This window comes from Filicampus tigris, chromosome 18, assembly GCF_054856515.1.
Source record: "Filicampus tigris isolate MCC_2025a chromosome 18, RoL_Ftig_1.0, whole genome shotgun sequence".
In the NCBI taxonomy this organism is placed as follows: domain Eukaryota; kingdom Metazoa; phylum Chordata; class Actinopteri; order Syngnathiformes; family Syngnathidae; genus Filicampus; species Filicampus tigris.
In genome coordinates, this window is record NC_141234.1 from 607,519 (window position 1) to 629,795 (window position 22,277).

Sequence of the window (22,277 nt, forward strand, 5' to 3'; positions counted from 1 at the left end):
CTCTCTTGATGTATTTTGGGAGCCGGAAAATGATATAAGCTTGCACGTTACAATTTTCTCGATTTGTTTTGGAGAAATCTGCTCGCTATTCTCGAAACACACTTTCAAGTCAGCAACATAGCCCAAAAAAAAAAGGCAGCAACATAGCCACGCCCCTCTTCCTCTTCCAGCGTCTCACAGGAGGAACCCAATTCAAAATCATTCCACATGATCCTTTCCCATCAATCGGCACTCAAATCTATGTGGACAGCGTGGCTGACTTTGAAGAGAATGCAGAGATGAGCAGCTTACGTGCAGTAATTGTCCCAGTGCAGATTTGCTTTCTTTCACAAGTCCCCAAGAAATGAACACAATGCATTCCGAGAGGCTTTTCTTCAACGGAACTGTTCATAAGTCAGTCTATATAAAATGTTAATCTATAAGGGTTAGCTTGATGTACTTTTTTTTCCAAGTGCACCTCCAGCCAAGAGGCCAGGCGCCGCCCATCTGAAAATGCCACACTCGGCCTTTGCTTCAACAATCTTTTGAATGAACCCTCACTAACGTCAAAATAAATATGACTTGATTAGTGACAGAGGCCAGAGACATTCTGTGTCGAATCCAAAGCAAGAGGCAAGGTGCCACGTTTTATTTTGAAAGCACGCGCCGGACGTCAGCGCACGTTTACTTCCTAAAAGAGTGGAAGTGTCAATGTTGAGACCAAAGGCGAAAAAGAAAAGCCGAGAGCAAAAGCTCATCTCCTCTTGATGGACCAACGCCGGACATTCCTTTCGAGGTGCGAATCCAAGCCGACGATTGGAGGTTTGTGAAATACAAGCGAATACAACACGACGAGGCCATGCTAAAGCTAAGCTAAGATGAGCTAAACTAAGCTAAGATGTTTGGACGCCTTTTGTGCGTCGTTGCGTTTGTAATGTGAGAGCAAGTGAACCACGTTTCAATCTCCTCCAAGCAGAAAGAAAAAGCGACGGCGGGCTTGTAACGGTGACAGCTAGGGAGAGATCAAGCCAAATGTATCACAATGACATATGTATGAATTAGGATGCACCCATGTCAATATGTCTGCGGGCTTTTGCACATTGTCACATTGGAACCAACAAGGGGCATAATCATAAAGATCAAATTGGATGGACATGTTCAATATATGGCAAGATCACTGCACAGTGTAAGAGTGTATGTTCAATATGTTTTTTTTCTTCATAAACGCTCCAACTTTGCTCAGCTTCACGGTCAGTCCCTTTATTGAAAAAACAGATATTATTTCAAATGCAAAGTGCAGAAAACACCGAAACATAAATTGATGATGATTCAATGTGGTTCGTTTGTAACAATCATCGGAAAACTGGCAGAATTGAATGATTTCTTTTGAGATGCTGAAGGGAAATGTCAATGTGAAAGGTCAAATATTTTTGTTCTGCAAATATCAGATCGCATATTCTCTCTCTGCTGTTTTCCACTTTTTGTTTCTTTTTCCACGTGGACAGATGCCAGTCTGCCTTGTTTTCTTACATGTTTTTTTTTTAATGACAGCGAAGCTTCAAGGCCGAGATTGCACTTCAACTCTTTTCTCATGAAATGATTTGCCTCTCGCTGCAGCAGCGCTGTTGTTGAAAGTCGTGCATGGGCACTTTGCGTGCTTGTGTTTCAGTTGTCCCGTCAGTCGGGTTCCAAGTGACGATTGTGAAAGACGAGGAGCGGGAACGGGAGCGGCCCTCCATCAAGGAGGAAGAGGAGCAACACCACATCAGTCGGGAGGACGCCCACGTCGCCGAGCTCCACGTGAAGCTGGAAGACGACGACGGCGACGGCGACGGCGACGGCGACGACGAGCAAGAAGAAGCCGAGTGGCCTCATTCACCTCATGGGGACAACAGAGGGGCGGAGTCAAACCATCACGTGACCACGGTGGCAGACGCAAACTCCATCTTGGCGCCGCTGTCGTCAGATTGTGAAGGAAAAGAAGAAGAAGAAAACTCTCCTGGCGCGGACAACCGCACCGAACAAAGAAAAGTCGCTCCAAAGGAGAGCAGGAATCGTTTTCAATGTGGCCGCTGCCAGAAAAGTTTCGTTCACGAGCGAAATCTCACAACTCACACCAGGATCCACACGGGAGAAAAACCTTTCGGCTGCTCCGTTTGCGGCAAACGCTTCAGCCAGAGCGCCAACCTGGCGGTCCACACTCGCGTCCACACGGGAGAGAAACCGTACTCCTGCTCGCTGTGCGGCGGCAGATTCTCGCAGAAAGGACATCTGGCCCGACACCAGGCCACGCACAAGCCGGACAAACTGTCGGCGTGCGCCATTTGCCACGCCCACTTCTGCCACAGCTCGGCGTTGCTCGAGCACGTGAGGACGCACGGCGGCGAGAAAACCTTCTCCTGCTCTCTGTGTCCCAAAACATTCGCTCGGCGCGGGAACCTGCGCACGCACGTGCGGACGCACACGGGGGAGAAACCCTTCGCCTGCTCGCTGTGCTCCAGAAGCTTCTCGCAGAAAGGACACCTGGCCACGCACGCCAGGACGCACTCGGGACGAAAGCCCTTCTCGTGCGCAATGTGCGACAAACGCTTCTCGCAGAAAGCACACGCGACGTCGCACATGAGGACGCACCGCCGACCGCGCCTTCTCCTCTTTGCCGATTCGCAAATGTGCTCAGCGACCTCGTGACGCCGCATTTGGGAGCTTAGTTCCACTCCACTAATACAGTGATTGTTTGTTCTTTCGTTTTTTTTTGTTACAACTTAACCCATTCCAACATAAGACAAAGTTAATGACATTCAAACAAACATTCCCCACCAAAAGTGGCAAAAATATCGGTCAATTTTTGCCGTGATACTAAGGAGCAAAGCATTGTAAAGCAGTCAAATGCTCTGCCTGTACTTCATGTCTTTATTGTTGGAAGTGGTAAAGGACGATAAAAAAAGTTATTCTATTCATGACACATTCAAGTTGTTATTTCATTTGGGCATTTTTTTTGTGGTGGTGCGGGAACGGATTAATGCATTTCATTGGGTGGAGATGAATTAAGATACACCACGGAAATAATTCAACTCGTATCTCAATACATGTATTATTATTATTATTATTATTATTATTATTATTATTATTATTATTATTATTATTATAAACCTTTGGGGATCACTCGAAAAGCGATTGTTGGTTTTCAAGGTGTTGGTCGGTACAAGTTTGCACGCAGGAGCCAAACGTCTCCACAAGATGGCAGCGATGCAACGCCGTAAAATCAGCCGCAAACACACGCACACACGTAAAAAGTGACAGCGTGAATTAAACTTTAGGATTGAAGATTTTTTTTTAAAAACAGTATCGTAAATAAAATGTTTTCACCAATTTAATTGAGTAATAATAAAAGCTAAGCGACTTCACGAGTCCGTCGAATTCAGATCGACACTTCCGGTCACTCGTCAAAGTAAAAGAACTTGCAGGCAAATCTTTTTCAGTGCAAAGTGTTTATTCACTTTGAAGCGTCCATAAATAAAAGAGGCTCCTTTTACCCAATTACATTATTACTCTTACGTGGGGTTTTCTTTCTTTATGGGGTGTGGCCGTCTGGCGAGTTTTATTTTGAACGCTGTCCTTGGACATTAAAGTTCGACTTCCTCCCAAACAGACGTTCAAAATGGCCGACGTGTTGTCTTACCAGTCTACGGTTTGAGAAGGTCCTGGAGGTTCCACTGATTTCGTCGGCCGCTTTTCTCGCGTCCTTTTCCTGTCCGGGCCCACCTGGACGTCCGCTGTGTCTTTGAGCGCGCGTTGTCGTCGCCGTCGTTGTTTTTGGTCGTTGTCGTTTGTTTGGTGGCCGCCATGAACGTGACGCTGGCGGTGAAGCAGTACATCTCCAAGATGATCGAGAGCAGCGGCGCCGGGATGAAGGTGCTGCTCATGGACAAGGAGACGGTGAGCACACACAACAGACACCGAACAACCAGTGCCAATACGTCGCTACTGTACTTTTCAGGTATCTGACTGGACTTGACTGCGGCATGTTTTTTTCCGACGACTTTTCACGTTTACATTCCCCGTTACTTTCGGAATCCTCGCACAGAACGACACGTCATTTCCATCCCTCGAAACAAACTGCACAAACTTGAATTGAGTTGATTATGATTCAGTTAATATGCGTCAGAAAATTGCCACAAATGTTGATGATTGTTTTCCAAAGTAAAACAGCTCTTTGCAAAAGTCTTATTTTGACTCGACACATAGTCATCAGTCTTCTTGATCAGATGTAGTGTCGAGAGCTTGAAATTCCGAGGGTTTGCTCAGTTTTAGCTCAGACAAGGTAAACGATTCAACATTAGTCCAAATCATCGTCGATTCATTTGATCATTGATTAGTTTCAGTTGACTATACGCCACACATGCCAATGAAATAAAACGGATATTGTGCATTAGGTCACAGTTATTGAACATTTTGTTTATATTTTTATACTCAAGCACATTTCAGAGTCTGCACTTTTACGTTTACTGAAGTACAGGAGTCAAATAATCAGTGGTTGTACTTTTGCCATTTAAAAAATATGTATAAGTATTTGTCCTACTTGACAAACGTGCTGTTACAAACCTCAAGAAAAAAAGATGTTCAATCAGAGTGGACACTTTCGAGTCGGGTGTGCAAGTGCTTATTGTGCGCGTGCGTGTGCAGACGAGTATCGTGAGCGTGGTCTACACGCAGTCGGAGATCCTGCAGAAGGAGGTCTACCTCTTTGAACGCATCGACTCTCACAGCAGAGAAAGCATGAAGCACTTGAAGGCCATCTGCTTCCTCAGACCCACCAAGGTGCGCGCCAGTCATCACCACCGTCATCATCATCATCACCACCACCACCGTCATCATCATCACGAGAAGAAGACGAGGGGCTGGAGGTAACGTGTGTTTGTGCTGCAGGAGAACGTGGAACATCTGATCCAGGAGCTGAGAAGACCAAAGTACGGCGTCTACTTCATCTGTGAGAGCGCCCGGCCGCCTGCGCGCCATCTTGACGATAGGCGCTCGACTCACGTGTGCGCGCGTTTGTGTGTGTGTGTCAGACTTCAGCAACGTGATCAGTAAAAGTGAAATCAAAGCTTTGGCCGAGGCTGACGAACAGGAAGTGGTCGCTGAAGTGCAAGTGAGTGTTGCTTCCTGACTCCTTTGTGGGTCAGCGCCCCAAAAAAAACAACCCCCCAAAAAAAACCATCTTTTGACATTTATGCAGTTGAAGCAGGCAAGCCGTGTTACCGGCCAGAAATTCTGACAGCGCCAGCTCCACCGCTTGTGTCATAACACGAGCGCTGCTGTGTTTTTACAGTTTCTCACTGATTGCGTGTGTGCGCGCGTCTTTCCACAGGAGTTTTATGGCGATTTCATTGCCATCAATCCTCACGTGTTCTCCCTCAACCTGCAGGGTGTGGCCAAGGTAAGGAACAACGTGGCGCCAGCTCGTCTCGCCTTTTTGCACGCTCATGTGCTTGTGTGTGTGTGTGTGCGCGCGCCAGGGGCGGAGCTGGGACCCGTCCATGTTGTGGCGCTGCACGCAGGGCCTGACGTCCGTCCTGCTGGCCCTGAAGAAGTGTCCCATGATCCGCTACCAGCTGTCGTCCGACATGTCCAAGCGGCTGGCGGAGAGCGTCAAGGTTAGCGCGGCGGCGGCCGCCGCCGCCTCCATCCTGGCCGCTCAGCCTGACCTCTGACCTCTCGCCCGCGTGCAGCAAATCATCACCAAGGAGTACGAGCTGTTCGACTTCAGGAAGACGGAAGTCCCGCCCCTGCTGCTCATCCTGGACCGCAGCGACGACGCCATCACGCCGCTGCTCAACCAGGTGAGACGCCTGAAACGAGGGATGGGTTCTTTTTTTTTTTTTTTTTTTATGAGAGTGAGATTCCAGAGCTGGATATTCCCACATGGTTTCTGCAAAGCTGAGATGCGGCGAGCCGCTTTCCATTTGGTGGCTGAGCAACCGGCGACAAATATGGCGAGCTTGAGACTTTCCCGTAAATGTTTTTTTCCCGTGTGTCGCGACGTGTGCGTCGGCAGTGGACCTACCAGGCCATGGTGCACGAGCTGCTGGGCCTCAACAACAACCGCATCGACTTGTCCCGGGTACCCGGCATCAGCAAAGACCTGCGCGAGGTGGTCCTGTCCGCCGACAACGACGAGTTCTACGCCAACGTGAGTGCGGCCGGGCTGGGCTTGCCATGCAAATCTTGTTTCCTTTCGCCGTGATTGAGTTGTAAAAAAAAAAAACAACAACAAAAAAAACCCTTTCTTTTGGTTGTAGTTGACTGTCGGTGTGGCTCAGGTCTCATTTGAGTGGCTACATGTTTTGCAAATAAAAGACAGTGGCCATTTTTTTCAGGTTCTTTGGTTTTTCTTTGATGTCCTTTCATCGGGTTTGCAAGATAATTAGACATTTCCGGGCCGTCCTTTCTCAAGCTACTTCAAACGTGCCGACCGGGATTTCTCAGTATACTTCGATTATGTAAACAAGAGTTGCTCTGATTAGTGGTCCGCTCTATCTCGTCAGAGTGTGTGTCGCGTGACGTACATGTCGAATGTGTGGCTCGTGCTATTGCCAGCCAACCGACAGCTGCAGAAATATACTTAGCAATGAATGGATGATCAAAGTGTGGATTGACGCTGCCGCCGCTGGGCTTCTTCCAGAACTTGTACCTGAACTTCGGCGAGATCGGCACCAACATCAAGAACCTGATGGAGGACTTCCAGAAGAAGAGGCCCAAAGGCCAGCAGAAGTTGGAGTCCATCTCGGACATGAAGGTGCCGCCGGTTCTCTCCGCCGCGCGTTTTGCCGTCAGCCGGCCGACTGAGCCCGGCCCCGCCCCCGCCCCCGCCGCAGGCCTTTGTGGACAACTACCCGCAGTTCAAGAAGATGTCGGGCACCGTGTCCAAGCACGTGACGGTGGTGGGCGAGCTGTCGCGCCTGGTGGCCGAGCGCCAGCTGATGGAGGTGTCCGAGGTGGAGCAGGAGCTGGCCTGCCAGAACGACCACAACAGCGCGCAGCAGGTACGCCCGCCGAAGAGCCCAGTGAAAACGGGCTCGGGCTCGGGCTCGGGCTCGGGCTCGGGCGTGAACGCCGCGTGGCCTGCTGTGTGCGCAGAACGTGCGGCGGCTGCTGCAGAACCCGCGCGTGTCGGAGCTGGACGCCGTGCGCCTGGCGGCGCTCTACGCGCTGCGCTACGAGCGCCACAGCGGCGGCGGCCTGCCCGCGCTGCTGGACCAGCTGGCCAGGAGGGGCGTGTCCGACAGGCACCGCAAGGTACGCGCGCGCACCAAAACACCGCCGACGTTTGTTTGCCGCGACAAAAGTCGAGGCGACGCGATGCCGGTCGCAGGCGGGCCAAAGTTTGAAGGCGGGTCCGTGGCACCCGAAACGGCTTCGGGTGGGACCCCGCTGATGTCCGTCCGCCATATTTGCCGTTGAGGCGTGCGCTTGTGCGTGTGCGTCAGATGGTCCAGTGCGTGGTGGAGTACGGCGGCAAAAGGGTTCGGGGAAGCGACCTGATCACTCCGACGGACGCCGTGGCCATCACCAAGCAGTTCTTCAAAGGCCTCAAGGTGCGCGCGGCCCGCCACCCACGCTTGCAAGCGGCCGCCGCGCGTGACCTGCTTCCGCGTGTGCGCGCAGGGCGTGGAGAACGTGTACGCGCAGCATCAGCCGCTTCTTCACGACACGCTGGATCAGCTGGTCAAAGGTCGCCTGAAGGACAGTCAGTTTCCCTACCTGGGGGCCAGCAGCCTCAGAGACAGGTGACCGGGGGAGGGGGGGGGGGGGCGAGGCGAGGCGAGGCGAGGCGAGGCGAGGCGCGGCGCTGCCGCCTTTGATGACCACGATGTGTGTGCGTGCAGGCCTCAGGACGTGGTGGTGTTCATGATTGGCGGGGCCACCTATGAAGAAGCTCTGAGCGTTTACAACATGAACCGCAACACGCCCGGCGTGCGCGTCGTGCTGGGAGGGAGCAGCATGCTCAACACCAAGAGGTCTCATGCGCACGCGCGCACGCACGCACACACGCTCAGCGACTGACAGCTACGCCTCCCTCTCTCCCGCTCACAGCTTCTTGGAGGAAGTGATGTCATCGACGGGCGGCGGCGAGCGGTTGCAAGGCGTCGGTCGCCATAGCAACAGACACTGAGCTCAGCATTCCTGTTCCGCCAAGACGAGTCCGCTCGCAACGGCGCTCATCTATTTATGACTTTGATGTTTTGCTCTTTGCTAACTGCTAACAAAAGCTTGTCACTTAAACGCCAATAAAACGAAAAGGGTTTTCTTTTGTCTTTTTTTTTTTATCCAGCCAGGCGCTATTGAAAGTTGGGTAGGGAGTGACTTTTGCTGCCAATCTTGGGGAAAATGTGAGTCGTTCATTGCGTCGATCAATCGTTTTAACTGCAAAGCATGAGACCAAAACGCCATCAATTGGAGCACAGTGAAAAATGAGCAGTTTTCGTCGAACTAACTAAGTCACATGACAGTGGGGGAGGAAAAATGGAATTTGGCCATTTTGGAGCCAAAACGTGAGCGGCTTTGGCATATGCGACTTGAAGCGGGATGGATGTTTATGCCCATACTTGCATATTTATCATCTGGAACAGTAGCACGTGCGTCGGTAGCTGGAGACTCTCGTGAAGGCATGACGGGGGAAAAAAACAAAACATCCTCAACATGGAAGGAGAAAATGTTCATAATCATCAGTGTCAAAGGTTCAACATTCGATGACGACATCTCTCGAGCGCGTCCAGCAGATGAAGCGCACGCGCGCGGCAAGTGTCTTTTTTGAACAAGTGCTTCCATTCAACTGCTTGGGATCATTAAACCGCATCCAAATCATCTCCCCCACTCTTTTTTTTTTTCCTTTCCTTTTCTTCAAATGCAACGGCCGGTACAAAAACGCGGGCGTTGTCCGTGTAGTTACAAAAACACGGATGTGACTCGGACCCTGCGAGGTCATCGTGGCCAACTTCCAAAATGGCCGCCCTCCGCGCAAGTCACAAAGCAACGCAGAAATATTTCCGACAGAAAAACAAATAACCTGAAAGAACACGTTTGAGTTTTATTGCATTCATGAGGTCACCATGACCTTTTCCACCACTTGGCATGTGTGCGACTGTGTAACACCCCCAACCTCCCCTCCCCAAGCAATTTTTAGGTTAAGACATTGAACAAACACAAACGGCCCAAACATGCGAGTTTGAAAAGAAATTGGAGGTAGCAAATCAACTGGACAGACGGAAGCCAGTCGGCTGCTAGCGTCGGACAGGAAGTGAGCGAGAATGCCACTTCCTGTTTGGACGTGCTGCGCCCACGCCGCCCTCGCCCCTGCTGGGGTTGCAAAATTGTCCGTTTTTCAAAGTGGCAAACTTTCTGAGCACATCAATGGCAATTTACAATGTTTGCTAACACCTTTCGGGAATGTGGGAGTTTGCCACAGATTACTCAGGGCCCCCGCCCCCATCTAATTTGCGCTTTTTGGACCCGATCCCCCACTTTTTTTTCATGGAAATTACAATGAGCGTCAATTCTTCACAGTTGTTTGGAGGGCACCGATCCCCCGTAATTTTGCCAACCCCTTTTTTTTCTGCCGGGTGAGTCCATCATCAATGTTGCACGGATGTCTGCTTACGGCAAAGTCATTTCTATTCCATTTGCGCTCGAATACGATACCGTTGCATGAAATGACTTTCACTTCCATTGAAGGTTTCCAGTTTGGAAAATGTCCAGAATTCCCTTGGAACTTGAGCCCAACCTCTCTGAAACTTCTCCAGGCCTTCGCAAGGCAGCGCCAGCGAACGGGGTCCGTCTGCTTTTTGCCTTAGGACTTGGCCGCCTTCTCGGCCGCCGCTTTGCCCGCCTTGACCTTCTTGCTGTCGTCGTCGCTGATGAAGAAGAGCGGGAACATTCCCAAGAGGCAGCCGATGAAGACGCCGATGGCTTTGCCCTGCGGACGGAAGGCTGCGGCGTTAACGGCGGCACCTTGGCAAAGCGGCGAGCTCTCGAGCGCCAAGCTCACCGTGTGCGAGCCCAGCCTGGTCTGCCACATGTCGGCCTGCTTGGGCGTCAGGTCCGGCACCTGCATGCCCAGTTTGGACGCCAGCGCCTCCACGTAACCTGCCAAGCTAAGCACACACATGAACACCCCTAAGATTACAAAAAAAAAAAAAAAGTCAATCACGGGACCTTGTCAGGTTATTCATATTATTAGTGTTGGGGTCAAAGGCCACAGGCAGCCACAAATGTGATGACGTTTCGCTGGCGTTTACGATGCAATCGATACGATCGCAATCTGAAAACAGCAAAATGCAGACTCGACATTTGTCAAGTGGAGTCTTTCGACGGTTGCAGCCAAACAAGTCCCAAACCTTCAAACCGGACGCATTGAGTAAGCGGAGAAAGTCCTTACCCGAGACCCGCCAAGTCGGAGACCAGGTTCCCCCAGGCGGCGGCTGCACGGACACAAAAGCAAAAACACTTTGTTTGACATCCACATCAACGGTTACCCCTTCGCAACGCGCTCCTCTCCATCGGAGCAAACGTAGCGCTCGACTCAATCATCCAAAATTCAATGGACGCTACCGGCCATGGTGGAGATTCCCAGCATGATTCCGATGGAAAGCTCAATCTGCGTGCCCTGCGGGCCAGACGAAGACAAAGGGGGGGGGGGGGGAAACAAGTTACGCGCTTGACGGGTGAGGTCAAGAACGCAACGTGGCGCCACTCACAGCTGAGATCATGATGGCGTTGTCCAGGAAACCAAAGCCGATGAAGGGAAGAGCGTTGTGGAATAAAACTGGGGTGTTAGAGAGCAAAGCATTAGCCATTAGGAGAGTGTGTGAGTGTTTATTTGTGCAAGCGTGCCTTTGTGTGTGTGCATGAAGCTGACCATATCTGATCTGAGCTGCGGTGGGGGGCGAAGGTTCCACCGTTTCTGTGAAGGAAAATCATCCATCAATTTTGGACTTCCATGAGGTAAACTCGTGCTCGATGGAGCTTTTTATGTTCAATTGAAGTTAAGATAAAAAAAACAAATACTAATGAGAATAAATGTGCTACTAAAACGACAAATAATGTCGCATAATGAGAAAGGACCTTGTTCACAATTTTTGGTCATTCTGTTCAATGAATTTTTGGATATGAAAAATACTTTGAGGTAGCGGTGGGCGTGAATGCTCGTTCTGGTCTGGTTTTGGAAGATGTGGTGTCCAATATCCCTGAAACATGACTAAAACTCTGGTGCGTTTCCATTGCATGAACGAGTCATCTTTTCAGGATGATTTGATGTTTCCATTGACTCACTTGTGACAAACTTCTATTTTGGAGGCAAAGAGATGAACGGGGGCAAGGCTTCAAGGTGCCAAAAGAGTTGCCACAGGTGCCAAAACAACATTTGTGCGGCCAAGCTAGACCACGCCCATTCAGTGGAAAGCGCGCTAGGTGAGCCTTGAACCCGGAAGTGACGCTTGGGGCGGGGCGGGGGAAGACGCACCTTGAGCGATGGCGATGGATTCGAAGTTCTGGAGCTCCTTGAGCAAGCAGGCCCTCTCGCGGGCCTGCAGCCGGTAGATGAACTCTTTGGCCCGCTTGGGCGAATTGAGTGGCTCTCTGGGCTCGTTGCGCCCGTGAGTTCCGAGCAGGCGTCGCGGCCACTGGCTCGCGGCTCCGCCCGGGAGCCGTCGCGGCCGAACCGCCGGAGCAGCAGCAGAGCGAAGCGCCGCAGCCGCAGCCGCAGCCGTCGCCGGCGGGCACAAGCGCAGCATGCCGAGCGCACGGCACCGGAGTAAATAAATAAATAAATAAATAAAGAAAGAAAGAAAGAAATAGTCTCCCGGTGGTCGATGTGGTCGCTTCTCAACGTCCACCCCGAAAGAACGAGCGACTTTCACGAGTCCACTTGTGTGTGTGTGTGTGTGTGTGTCTGTTGCTCAAGTTCTGAAGCGCTCAGAGAAGTCAAGTCACACTGACGAGGTACACTTCCGGTTTAGCCTTTCAGGATAAAACACAGCTTCCGGTTTTCCCGATTTTCCCCCCCGCCCACAAGCATGATTTCAAGGGGACATAATATACTTTACATGTAGTTTCATAACTGCAACAGCAGGTAACGCCGTCGAGTCACTGTCAGTCTTTTTAAATGAGTGTTTTAGTTTGATTTTATCATTGTTATTATGTTTTTAATGATAATAATTGTTTAGTACTATATTATCATATATTAAAAGTCACTATTTAGTAATAATTAATTTCATTTATTTATTTAACAAACTTCGCCAGTCTGCTAGCAAGTACTGATGTGCAGCGACGTCACTTCCGGCAACTATTTCACCAACATGGCGGCGAGCGGCTTGAAACTCAATTTGTGGGAGAATGGACCGAAACCGGGTGCCTTTTACTCCCTCGGGGGCGGCAGCGGCGTCGGACAGAGTTCGGCTGGGGGTCCGGTTCGACACACGCTGTGAGCGCCAAGCTGTGGTCTTCTATTGAATTTGAGGCTGTTGAACTTTCGATTTAATCGCCGCCGGTGCTGTATCATCGTCGAGCTAACTGACGCTAAGCTAACTGATGAGTCTCCGTAGTACGCTGCAGCCTCTGTAACAACATTTCTCTTGAATTATGTGTTGTTATATGTGAGGAGTCGTCATGTCAAAAGTGGACTTGGTCTTCTGCTCACGCTTGTTTGTTGGATTAGCGAGCTAACGCTAGCACGCAGACTTCATTCGTCACTCTTCGACTTAATTTGATCAGTCTTTTCCAGTTTGGTAGGCAAATGGAGCACACCTTGTGTCGAAACATTAAAAGGTAGAGGACATCACGTATTTTTCTGTCTAATGAAGGTGCACTCCATTTGCTTCGGCACACGTCCGAATTGTGCATTGGAATGATGTTAAACTTCCCCAATTAGTACTTTCGTGCGCACATTGTACCTCTTTCATGGCCACAAATGAGAATATTGTCTCATGCAACTCATGGGTTGGTCATTCCAGTAAAACATGAACGTAAGTGGCCATCATTACAAAGATACAAATCTGAAGTTAAAATCCTGACGAATGTATTGTGTAGAGAAACTGGAAAATTGTGATCATGCAAGAGCGTACGCAGCAACATTTTCTTTTCCCTTTTGAAAACTGCTTGTGTAGTTGACAGCAGAATATTGCAGAAGACATGATGGAAAATGTCCGATATGAGTGTCGTCACGCAACTCGGCTGTATTTATAAATCAATTTAAGTTTGTCATGAAATAATTGTGCGAAGGACCCCCATGGTGACGGGAACATCGGTGCTGGCGGTGAAGTTCACGGGCGGCGTGGTGATGGCGGCTGACATGTTGGGCTCGTACGGCTCCCTGGCGAGGTTCCGGAACATCTCCAGACTCATGAAGGTGACGCTTGCACACACGATGTGAGTGCGTGTGTGTAAGCACGCATATAGATCCAAAAACACAAGGTTTGAATTTGAGATTTCAGGAGGAACCTGAAATGACCTTTGCGTGTCAACTTAATTTGACTTTGTGGAACCTTTCGACTGTTCAGTGTTTGACAATAATAAAACTTCATCCATGTTCTTACGTTGAAATCGACAAAGGATAAACAATGACAGTACACTGGACTCCCACTGGTCACGTTCGGCTTAAACTCACTCAAACTGAGTTTTTTCACTCTGGGCTGTCTTGTCTCATATGAATCCAGTTTTTTTTTTTCAGGGAATGTTACTACCTCATAACCATACCAATTTATTTCAATGCTGTTTTTTTTTTTTTTTCCAGGTGAACAACAGCACCATCCTGGGCGCTTCGGGCGACTACGCCGACTACCAGTACCTGAAGCAGGTCATCGAGCAGATGGTGTAAGCGTGAAAGCGTGGGCGGGGAGAAAAATCGAGTCGGATAAAAAGTGAGCTTTGCTTCTCTCCCGCCAGCATCGACGAGGAGCTGCTGGGCGACGGCCACAGCTGCAGCCCCAAGGCCTTGCACTCGTGGCTCACCAGGGTCATGTACAACCGCCGCTGTAAGATGAACCCCCTGTGGAACACCGTGGTCATCGGCGGCTTCTACGATGGGCAGAGGTCGGCGCGCGCGCACACTTCGCCTACTTTGTGCCACTCAACTTTGAACGAGAGTCAGCGGGAAAATATTCGCGCGCCCCACACCGGACATACAACGTTACTCGAACAGCCAATGAGCAAAGCAACTTTACTCAGTGTGAGCAGTCTTGTCCTGCTCATGGAAAAATACATTTATAGTACTCTCTCGCCACATTGCAGCTCACTTTTTGCGCTGGCGCTGTATCGCGGATTTTTAAATCGGACATATGTTGCTTTATGGACAAAAATAACACCTGCGCCTTACATGCATATTTTGAATCGGTGGTATGTACAAAACTTGACAATATATATAAATATAATATGGGGTGGCTGCTACGAAATAATTGGCTGGCCGATTTAGCGTGTTTTAGGTTAATTGTGAAATCTGGCTTCAGCTGTGCTGAACTGTTTGTAAGTAGGCGACATGTCAACAACAGTGGGCGGTTGTCTTGTTTCTCTGTAGTTTCCTGGGTTACGTGGACAAGCTGGGTGTGGCTTACGAGGCCCCCACAGTGGCCACCGGCTTTGGCGCTTACCTGGCTCAGGTCAGTAACTCCCCCCCCCCCCCCCCCCCCCCCCCCCCCCCCAGGATAACCTCTTATTGGTGTGTATTTGACCCGTGTGCGTGTGTGTGTAGCCTCTAATGCGGGAGGCGTTGGAGAACAAGGTGGAGGTGAGCAAACAGGAAGCCCGCGAGCTGGTGGACCGCTGCCTCAAGGTCCTCTACTACAGAGACGCTCGCTCCTACAACAGAGTGAGTTTCCTAAACGGCAACGTCGCGAAATAACTCCCAAGTTTGAAGCGCACAACAGGGTTCTTCTGGGCTCAAATTGAGGCAGAGCCTGGTAGCATTCTGATCATTAGCAATCAGCTGACAGATTTCAGAGAAGGATGGATCTTGCAGGTGCTATATCATTGGTCTGTCGTCTGCTAGCTTGATGCATTATTAACCAATGTGAAGTGGTGAAAATTGTTTGTAAATAGCGAGAGCTTGCCGAGCGAGCTGCTAGCCGCTGACCGTAGCCGTATTACACAACTTTAATCAATGTCCCTTAAATGAGTGACTGAAAATGATTTATAGGCTGTTGTTGTTGTTGTTGTTTCAGTACGAGGTTGCCATAGTAACTGAGGAGGGCGTGGAGATCGTGGGCCCGCTGTCTTCCGAAACCAACTGGGACATTGCTCACATGGTCAGGTAAGGGTCAGTGGCCTAGTCCGCTTCCTCCTTGCTGAGAAAATTGGCAAATGAATGTGAGAAAAGCGGGAAACACCAGCTTATAAATCCTACTTGTTTTGGTGAAATAATTCAAGTATCCGTTTGTGTTTGGTCTTGTGTTGTCTGCAGCGGATTTGAATAAACACCAGGGGGAGCCAGACTTCCAGTTTTCTGCCCTCGTGCAAACGTTTGTTTCTTGTCACTTTTGTATCATTCAAATAAATGTATTCAATCAAACATCGTGTAGTTTTTCTTTTCTATTACCATCCCGATTACTGTTATGGTGATTTTATTTGCGTGACATGTTGGTGCCATGCAGAATAGCCGAGATCAAATCATCTTTCTCGTAACTGGGCAGACCAGACGACGTCGTCCAATCGGAATAATCTCTGTCAGAAAAATGACGATTTTAACGAATGGAATTCGTTCAAATTTGGGTATCCGGGCAGATTGGCGCCCGCCCACCAATGGCAAGGTACGTGCGCTTTGTAGTCAGGCAGACATAACAGAGTCGTCCAATCACAAAAAAATCTCAAGGGCTTTTTTGCTGTATCTTGGCTCAGGTACTTTCCTTTTCTTTTTTAAAATGCTAACCCTAACGCTAGTCATCTGTGCTGTTGTCATCTATCGACACGAGTCATTACCCGCGTGTGGGAATGAGTTCCAAGTAAAATTGAGTCGAAAAACAAGTGTAGGGCTCGCTTCGTCGCTTGCTAGCTGATGCTATCTGGTAGCAACGAGCTAGGCTTGCTTTGTTAGCCCGAGACAAACGTCGCCGTCGTCGGTAATGTTCGGATGTCATCGTGTTTGCCACCTCGTGCGTTTGCTGGTGAGATTTAGAATGCTGACGGTGGCGACGGTAATGATCGCGGCGTGTCCGCTCCGGGCCGCTAGCGTGACGGCTAGCCGCTCAGCTCGATGATAACGAAGCCGACACATGGCGGCCGGCAGCCTCGCAGCCTCGCAGCCTCGCGTCACCTCGCCTCCTCCGCCCGGGGTTGAACCGGCCCGCCGGACGTCGGAAGTTGCTCGTCCAGCGGGGAACAAAAATGCCGCAGAGCCGCGGCCTCAAACTAGTGAAACATTTGATCATTACTCATCAATACTACTTGGTGTGTGTTTGTGGACTTAGTACCAATGTGTCCACATACAAGCAGCAACGCTATTCAGTGACATTTCGAAGCACATCCCAATTGATCGAATGCTTCGTTTCTATTTGCACTGTGTAAAATACGAGTTGACCAGTACGGTGTGGTTGTGGTAAGCACGTCTGCCTCATATCCTCTGAGTTTCGGGTTCGAATCTGGGCTCTCATGTGGATTTCGTCTTCCTCCCAAGTCATGAAAACACGTTAACTTCATTGAAGGCAACAATGCGTGGTTGGCGACCGGTTTGTCAATACCTGCACTCACATTGACTTTGTGACCATTCCATTGTTTGTCTACATGAGCCTTAAGTGGTGACCTGTCCGGGATGTCAGCTGCGATAGGCTCCAGCTCCCCTTAGTGAGGACAAACAAGTGCCGTTAGAATCCAAGTGGAGGGTTTGTGAAAATGTGCCGTTTGCGTCATTTTGGATGAGTGAAGAGCAACTTTGAGGGCCGTCACTCCCGCCTGTGTTCAGATGGTGCTCCCGAGCACCGCGTAGTCGGGGGTCCACATGTTGGAGGAGCAGCACCGGCGGCGCCAGCCTGGCGGCGGCGGCGGCGGCGAGGAGGCCGATGCGGACGCGCCCGAAGGCGACACCGAGCCCAGCATGCTACTGCAGAAGCTCAAGACAAACATCTCGTACGCCAAATCGCCCGTCACCGGACAACAGACGCCACCCGACAATCTCACGGTCTTGTCTTGTCTTGTCTTCTGTCACAGAAAGAGTGTTCAGACCAAAGTGGACCAGATCCTGGTGAGAACCACATCGACACAAGTTCACGGCTTCATATCGACGGGCCGTTGGTAGATTTGGAGTTTTTCGGCTCGACAAAAATGTTCTAGTTTCTTCTGTGGTTGAAGTGCGTCCTCACTCATGTGCTCTGCTTGCACGAAGAAAAACAGGACATGATTTCAAATTGACAGTGCAGAATATACACAAATTGATGATCATTCAGTTACCGCTGGTGTGGTCTGTCACATCCGTCAGAAAATGGGCATAAGTGCAGACGTTTACACTTGTATTGATGAATTAAGTGATGAATCGCAATCGAAAGAGTCGCAGCCCACCAGTTGATGATGTCACGATGTGATGACGTCATGGTGTGTTCTGGTCGGACAGCAAGACGTCCAACGCTTCTCCGACAACGACAAGCTCTACCTGTACCTCCAACTGCCCTCGGGCCTCGGTGCCGGCGACAAGAGGTCTGATGCCGCCGATGCCGCGTCTTCTGCCCCACCCCACGAAGAAACACTCCTTCTAACTGCGTGTGTGTGTGTGTGTTTGTTTGCGCGCGCGTGTGTGTGCGCGTAGTGGCGGAGGCGACAGTTTGTTCAACACGTCAGAGCAACTGCACACCTGCAATTGGATCCGCAGCCACCTGGAGGAGCACTCGGACACGTGTCTGCCCAAGCAGGATGTCTATGAAACCTACAAGTGAGTGCACCCGCACGCGCGGGCCGAGTGACCCGTCGTCCGTGCTGGCAGCGTATCCCGTGCCCTTTTCAGGCGCTACTGCGAGAACCTGCAGCATCGGCCGCTGAGCGCCGCCAACTTCGGGAAAATCATCCGAGACATTTTCCCCAACATTAAAGCCCGACGGCTCGGGGGCCGAGGCCAGTCCAAATATCCTGACCTTGAGCGTTGCCACGGAGACGCCACGTGCCACAGGCGGCGCCGCGCCGAGCCGCGCCGCGCCTCCTTTTGCCACCTGTCGTTGTGAATGTGTCGAGTGTGGCGCAAGCTTTCCCTAACTGCTGAGGCGGCACGTACTGCTACAGCGGAATCCGGAGGAAGACCGTCCTCAACATGCCGCTGCTGCCCAACCTCGACCTCAAGAGCGACCCGGTACGCACGTGCACGCCGGCGTGAGTGCGCGCACAGCAGGTCAATCTCCTTGTCCTCCTTTTCCCCGGGCTCAGGCGGAGTTGACGGAGTTGGTGCAGACGTACAAGCAGGAAGTGACGGAGGCGGCGTGCGAGCTGATCTGCGACTGGGCGCAGAAGATCCTGAAGCGTTCCTTCGACACGGTGGTGGAGATCGCCCGCTACCTCATCCAGGAGCACATCGTCAACCCCCGATGCAGTCAAGCCGAGCTGGTGGCGTCGGCGGCGCTGGCCGGTATGCGTGCGTGCGTGCGTGCGTGGGCGCCTGCGCGCCTGCGCGAGAGCGTGTTTGCGGGCCTCACCGTGGCCCTGCTGTGTTCCAGGAGGTCCCGCCAAGCCTCACAAGGTCATCAAGAAAACTCCCCTGGCGTCCAAATGCGAGGGCGACGCCCCCGCGGACCTCAAGGTAGCCCAGCTTCCGCCCGTCGGCCTCTCTGCGCCCTCGCGGCTCCTCGCCGCAGCTCACCACTTCCCGTTTCCTCAGAAGGACTGCGTAGACTCCGCCTCCTCGTCTGCCTCGAAATTGCTGGCCGCCGACAAGGCGGCGCCCTCGGCCAAACCTCTATCGCTGGAGGCTCCGCCCTCCCCCGCCGTCTCCTCTCTGCGGCCGGCGGTAGGTCAAATCAAATCTTGGTTTTCCATTGATTCGGTTTTCCGCGGTTGCTAGCGTCTTTGTTTTGTCACATGTTTTTCTTGGTGGGGTTTATACACTGATTTCATTTGACTTTGTGATTCTTTGGATTGTTTGGAAAATGGCCTTGTTTTAGAAGGACCTCAACTGCTCCTGCCTCAGAAAGACAGCTGACAAAAATTCTTAAAATTGCGCTCAACAATATTGTGATTTATAAAAAGATACAGTAATGACATCGTTCGGTCGAATGACGGTCGAATTGCACTACGCTATGCATAAAGGGCGCTTAACTTATTATTCAATGTGGAAGGAAGAAATTTAGTTATTGATTATTTTTCTATTTTTCCTTGAAAACATTTGAAATGTTTCTTTACTTTTTTCTGCTCTTCCTGTCGACTTTTCTCCCTATGTGAAACGGATCAATAAAGTCAAGTGTAAGTCTAAGTCTAAATGATTTGTTTCCATTTCATGGACATTGTGCCGGTGCAGGTGGAGGCGTACATGAAGCAGCTTCCCCGAATCCTCCCCCGCAGCTCCCTCCCGGACAAGACGCCGCTGTCGGTGCGCTCGTCGCCGCCCTCGCTGGCGCCCAAAGACGCTTCGGTCGCGGGTGGCACCACCGGAACGGGCGGCCCGGCGGCGAGCGGCGGCGTGAAGGTGATCGCCATGGCGACGCTGCCCCAGCAGCAGGGCGGCCCGCTGCCCCTCATGATCGTCCCTCAGGGCTGTTTGTCCTACGAGCGGGAGAAAGCGCCGCCGCCCGCGTCCGTGCTCCAGAAAGCGCGAGAGAGCGCCGCCAAACGCCCCCCCGAGGCCACGGTCGGCGCTTTGGCCGTCCCTCCGATCAAACGGAAACGCGGGAGACCCAGGAAACCTCGCCCGGAGGACGCGTCGCCTCCGCCCGCCGCGCCGCCTCAGCCGCCGCCCCCGGCGGCGCCCCACGGCCCCGTCATCACCTCGGTGACGGGCGGCGTCATCCAAAAGGCCTCATCGTCTGCGTCCGCGTCGGCCTCGCAGTCGGTGCTGGAGCTGGTGATCCGGGAGCCGCCGGGTCTGCTTCTCAGCGCGCTGCCCGCGCCGCCCGCCGCCGCCGCCCAGCGGAGCCAACCCGGCGGCGGCGGCGGCGGCGGCGGCGGAGGCGGCGGCGGCGGCCTGCCTGAGCCCGACTGCCACGCCCGGCCACTGCTGCTCTTCCAGAGCGCGGGAAACGCCGGGTGGGAGCTGGCGGCGTCCGGTCGCACGCCCATGGTGGAGGTCATCCAGAAGGCGCCCAGGCCCAGCAACAACAACAACAACAACAACAAAAACAACAGCAACCCAACGCTGGCGCCTCCCAGAATGCAGCGCGAGTGCGGCCAAGTGGAACTCAGGCTCACGCCGATGGACGGCAACCCGTCTTCTTCGTCGTCTTCTGTGGTCAGAAAAGAGGAGGAGCCGGCGCACAGTCCCTAGAGGCCGTCTCCCCTTTTACCTCAAAGCCCCGCCCCCTCACCCTTCTCCCAGATGGGCCACATGGGTGACCGATCAGGGGGATGAACGAAGACTCGACCTCAAGCCGAGCTCCCGTTGCACTTAACTTGCACTGTGGCTCCTCCTCCCTCCCTCCCTTCGTCCGTCCGTCCGTCCGTCAGTCTGTCTGTAGGACGCGCCCCCTCCAGAGTCCAAACAGGAAGTGGCGTTGCGTAGGGACCGACAGGAAGTTGACTTACTACGGGTCAGAACCTGCTCCAGGTTCTTTTCGCTGACCTCCACGCTTTTTGTGCGCTTTGTTGTTCTTTTGCTGCCACCGCTGTCTTCAACGTGCGCGTGTACGCGTGTGTCTGCGTACATGTGTGCATGCATGTTTGTTTCCGTCTGTATGTCTGTGCACATGTTGGTGTGTACTGTAATGTCCGAGTGTGTTTTAGGTTGTGTGCGCGCGGCGTGCGCGCATCACGACGCTCTTGTCATCGACAGCGAGCGATCACGCGAGCCACAGACCTCCCTCGAACTGCCGACATCTGTCTGGCGCGGTGACATCATCGGTGGGTCATCGACGATGGCGTCATCGTCCAGAACGGTGAGCACAATGTTGGGCAAAACATTCACATGCAGTAAATTATGGTGTTAGCGTGTTAGCTCACACATTTCTTTGCACTACTGCCACATCATTTATGTCCTAAGATGGCGATGATGATGATTAATATTGGTGAGCGTTGAGAATGAATTTTTGGAGAAATGTCACGTGACGACAAAGGGTCTGGCGTTTCCACGGCAACGGTGGGGAGGTTTGACAGGAAGTGGAAATCCTTGTTTCGCGTTTGTAGGAAGATGAGCTTGATGTGAGAAGTGGGTGGAGACATCGACGAGGCAAAGATCGGTAATCGGGTAGCGTGTGTGTGTGTGTGTGGATCAACCGTGCGCACGCACCATCTTGCACTTTGACACAGGAAGTAGAAGGAGACAGGAAATGGCGTCACGTGCGTGATGTCACTTTTAACTTGAGGCGAGTGACGACGCGCGAGGCATTGTGGGTAATGTAGTCCTGACAGAATCATCATTTCGCAATGCGTTTTTTTATTTGTGTGTTGCAACAACGTGTCCCGCATGGATTTCCTGTGAGGTTTTTTTTTTGTATTTGTGTTTCTCATTTGCACTTTATACTTGTTCTTTATTCTCGGAGTGTTTTTCAAACGTTTCGGCGTGAAGCCGACCAAGTCGGTCCAACTGTAAACAAGCAAAACTAAACAAGATGCCAGTCATGAGTGAAATGCACCTTTGCTTTCCTTGCGTGTCTTTCTTCCTTCCTTTGTTTGTCGTGAAGGGAACGTGGAAGTGGGTGCAAGTGATGGATCTATTTTCCTACGTGGACTGACCCAATTAAAAAAACAAACCAAAAAACATTCATAGCATCATTCTGGGTTGGATTATTTCCCCCCCCCATCAGTGTGGTGGGGGAGTTGGAGTTGATGGGCAAGATGTGGGGTGCACCCTGAACTGGTCACTAGGGCACGTGTGGACAGGAGCGTAGTACCAAAATTAGCCCCTTCGGCTGACGTCCGTTAATGGGGGTGGGACTTTCCAATTGACACAAACGAAAACTATTGGGAATAACATCAGGTTAGGTGCTAGTCTTTTCTGGGGGGACGCCCTGCACCCCATCTCCTTCTTTGAGGGGCGTGGGGCGCTGACCGATATTTGACCTATTGCAAAAATGGGGGTCAAATTAAAATTAAAAAGATACCGAGGGAGAGCGACAAAATCAGTGCGCGTTCGCGTCTGATTTTGTGTTTTGCACCAAGTGGAAGATGAAATGTGCAACGTCAACAAACAACGC

General features: G+C 51.5%; 5 protein-coding genes across 5 annotated transcripts; 4 read left to right on the forward strand and 1 right to left on the reverse strand.

The window, feature by feature from the left end:
• The first annotated feature begins 656 nt into the window (after window positions 1-656).
• LOC147131755 (uncharacterized) lies at window positions 657-2,963 on the forward strand. Its single transcript, XM_086014891.1, has 2 exons — window positions 657-801; window positions 1,649-2,963. The coding sequence occupies exons 1-2, from the start codon at window positions 747-749 to the stop codon at window positions 2,665-2,667; spliced, it is 1,074 nt and encodes a 357-aa protein (XP_085871017.1). The 5' UTR covers window positions 657-746; the 3' UTR covers window positions 2,668-2,963.
• Window positions 2,964-3,607: 644 nt separating this feature from the next.
• On the forward strand, window positions 3,608-8,284 carry vps45 (vacuolar protein sorting 45 homolog). The gene is made up of 15 exons (XM_086014884.1): window positions 3,608-3,915; window positions 4,663-4,797; window positions 4,906-4,966; window positions 5,049-5,128; window positions 5,348-5,416; window positions 5,496-5,633; window positions 5,709-5,819; window positions 6,035-6,169; window positions 6,662-6,775; window positions 6,855-7,022; window positions 7,117-7,275; window positions 7,467-7,574; window positions 7,645-7,766; window positions 7,866-7,997; window positions 8,074-8,284. The coding sequence occupies exons 1-15, from the start codon at window positions 3,823-3,825 to the stop codon at window positions 8,150-8,152; spliced, it is 1,704 nt and encodes a 567-aa protein (XP_085871010.1). The 5' UTR covers window positions 3,608-3,822; the 3' UTR covers window positions 8,153-8,284.
• Window positions 8,285-9,047: 763 nt separating this feature from the next.
• LOC147131757 (transmembrane protein 65-like) lies at window positions 9,048-12,030 on the reverse strand. Its single transcript, XM_086014893.1, has 7 exons — window positions 11,498-12,030; window positions 10,895-10,939; window positions 10,734-10,801; window positions 10,588-10,642; window positions 10,415-10,457; window positions 10,025-10,130; window positions 9,048-9,952 (listed from the first exon to the last, which is right to left on the reverse strand). The coding sequence occupies exons 1-7, from the start codon at window positions 11,766-11,768 to the stop codon at window positions 9,827-9,829; spliced, it is 714 nt and encodes a 237-aa protein (XP_085871019.1). The 5' UTR covers window positions 11,769-12,030; the 3' UTR covers window positions 9,048-9,826.
• Window positions 12,031-12,281: 251 nt separating this feature from the next.
• Window positions 12,282-15,535, forward strand: psmb4 (proteasome 20S subunit beta 4). The gene is made up of 8 exons (XM_086014892.1): window positions 12,282-12,457; window positions 13,255-13,381; window positions 13,766-13,845; window positions 13,918-14,064; window positions 14,546-14,627; window positions 14,720-14,836; window positions 15,189-15,277; window positions 15,428-15,535. The coding sequence occupies exons 1-8, from the start codon at window positions 12,294-12,296 to the stop codon at window positions 15,438-15,440; spliced, it is 819 nt and encodes a 272-aa protein (XP_085871018.1). The 5' UTR covers window positions 12,282-12,293; the 3' UTR covers window positions 15,441-15,535.
• A 253-nt stretch (window positions 15,536-15,788) lies between these two features.
• On the forward strand, window positions 15,789-21,852 carry rfx5 (regulatory factor X, 5). The gene is made up of 10 exons (XM_086014894.1): window positions 15,789-17,085; window positions 17,167-17,200; window positions 17,567-17,649; window positions 17,759-17,881; window positions 17,954-18,070; window positions 18,214-18,292; window positions 18,367-18,565; window positions 18,654-18,736; window positions 18,818-18,943; window positions 19,451-21,852. The coding sequence occupies exons 1-10, from the start codon at window positions 16,958-16,960 to the stop codon at window positions 20,411-20,413; spliced, it is 1,935 nt and encodes a 644-aa protein (XP_085871020.1). The 5' UTR covers window positions 15,789-16,957; the 3' UTR covers window positions 20,414-21,852.
• Window positions 21,853-22,277: the final 425 nt, after the last annotated feature.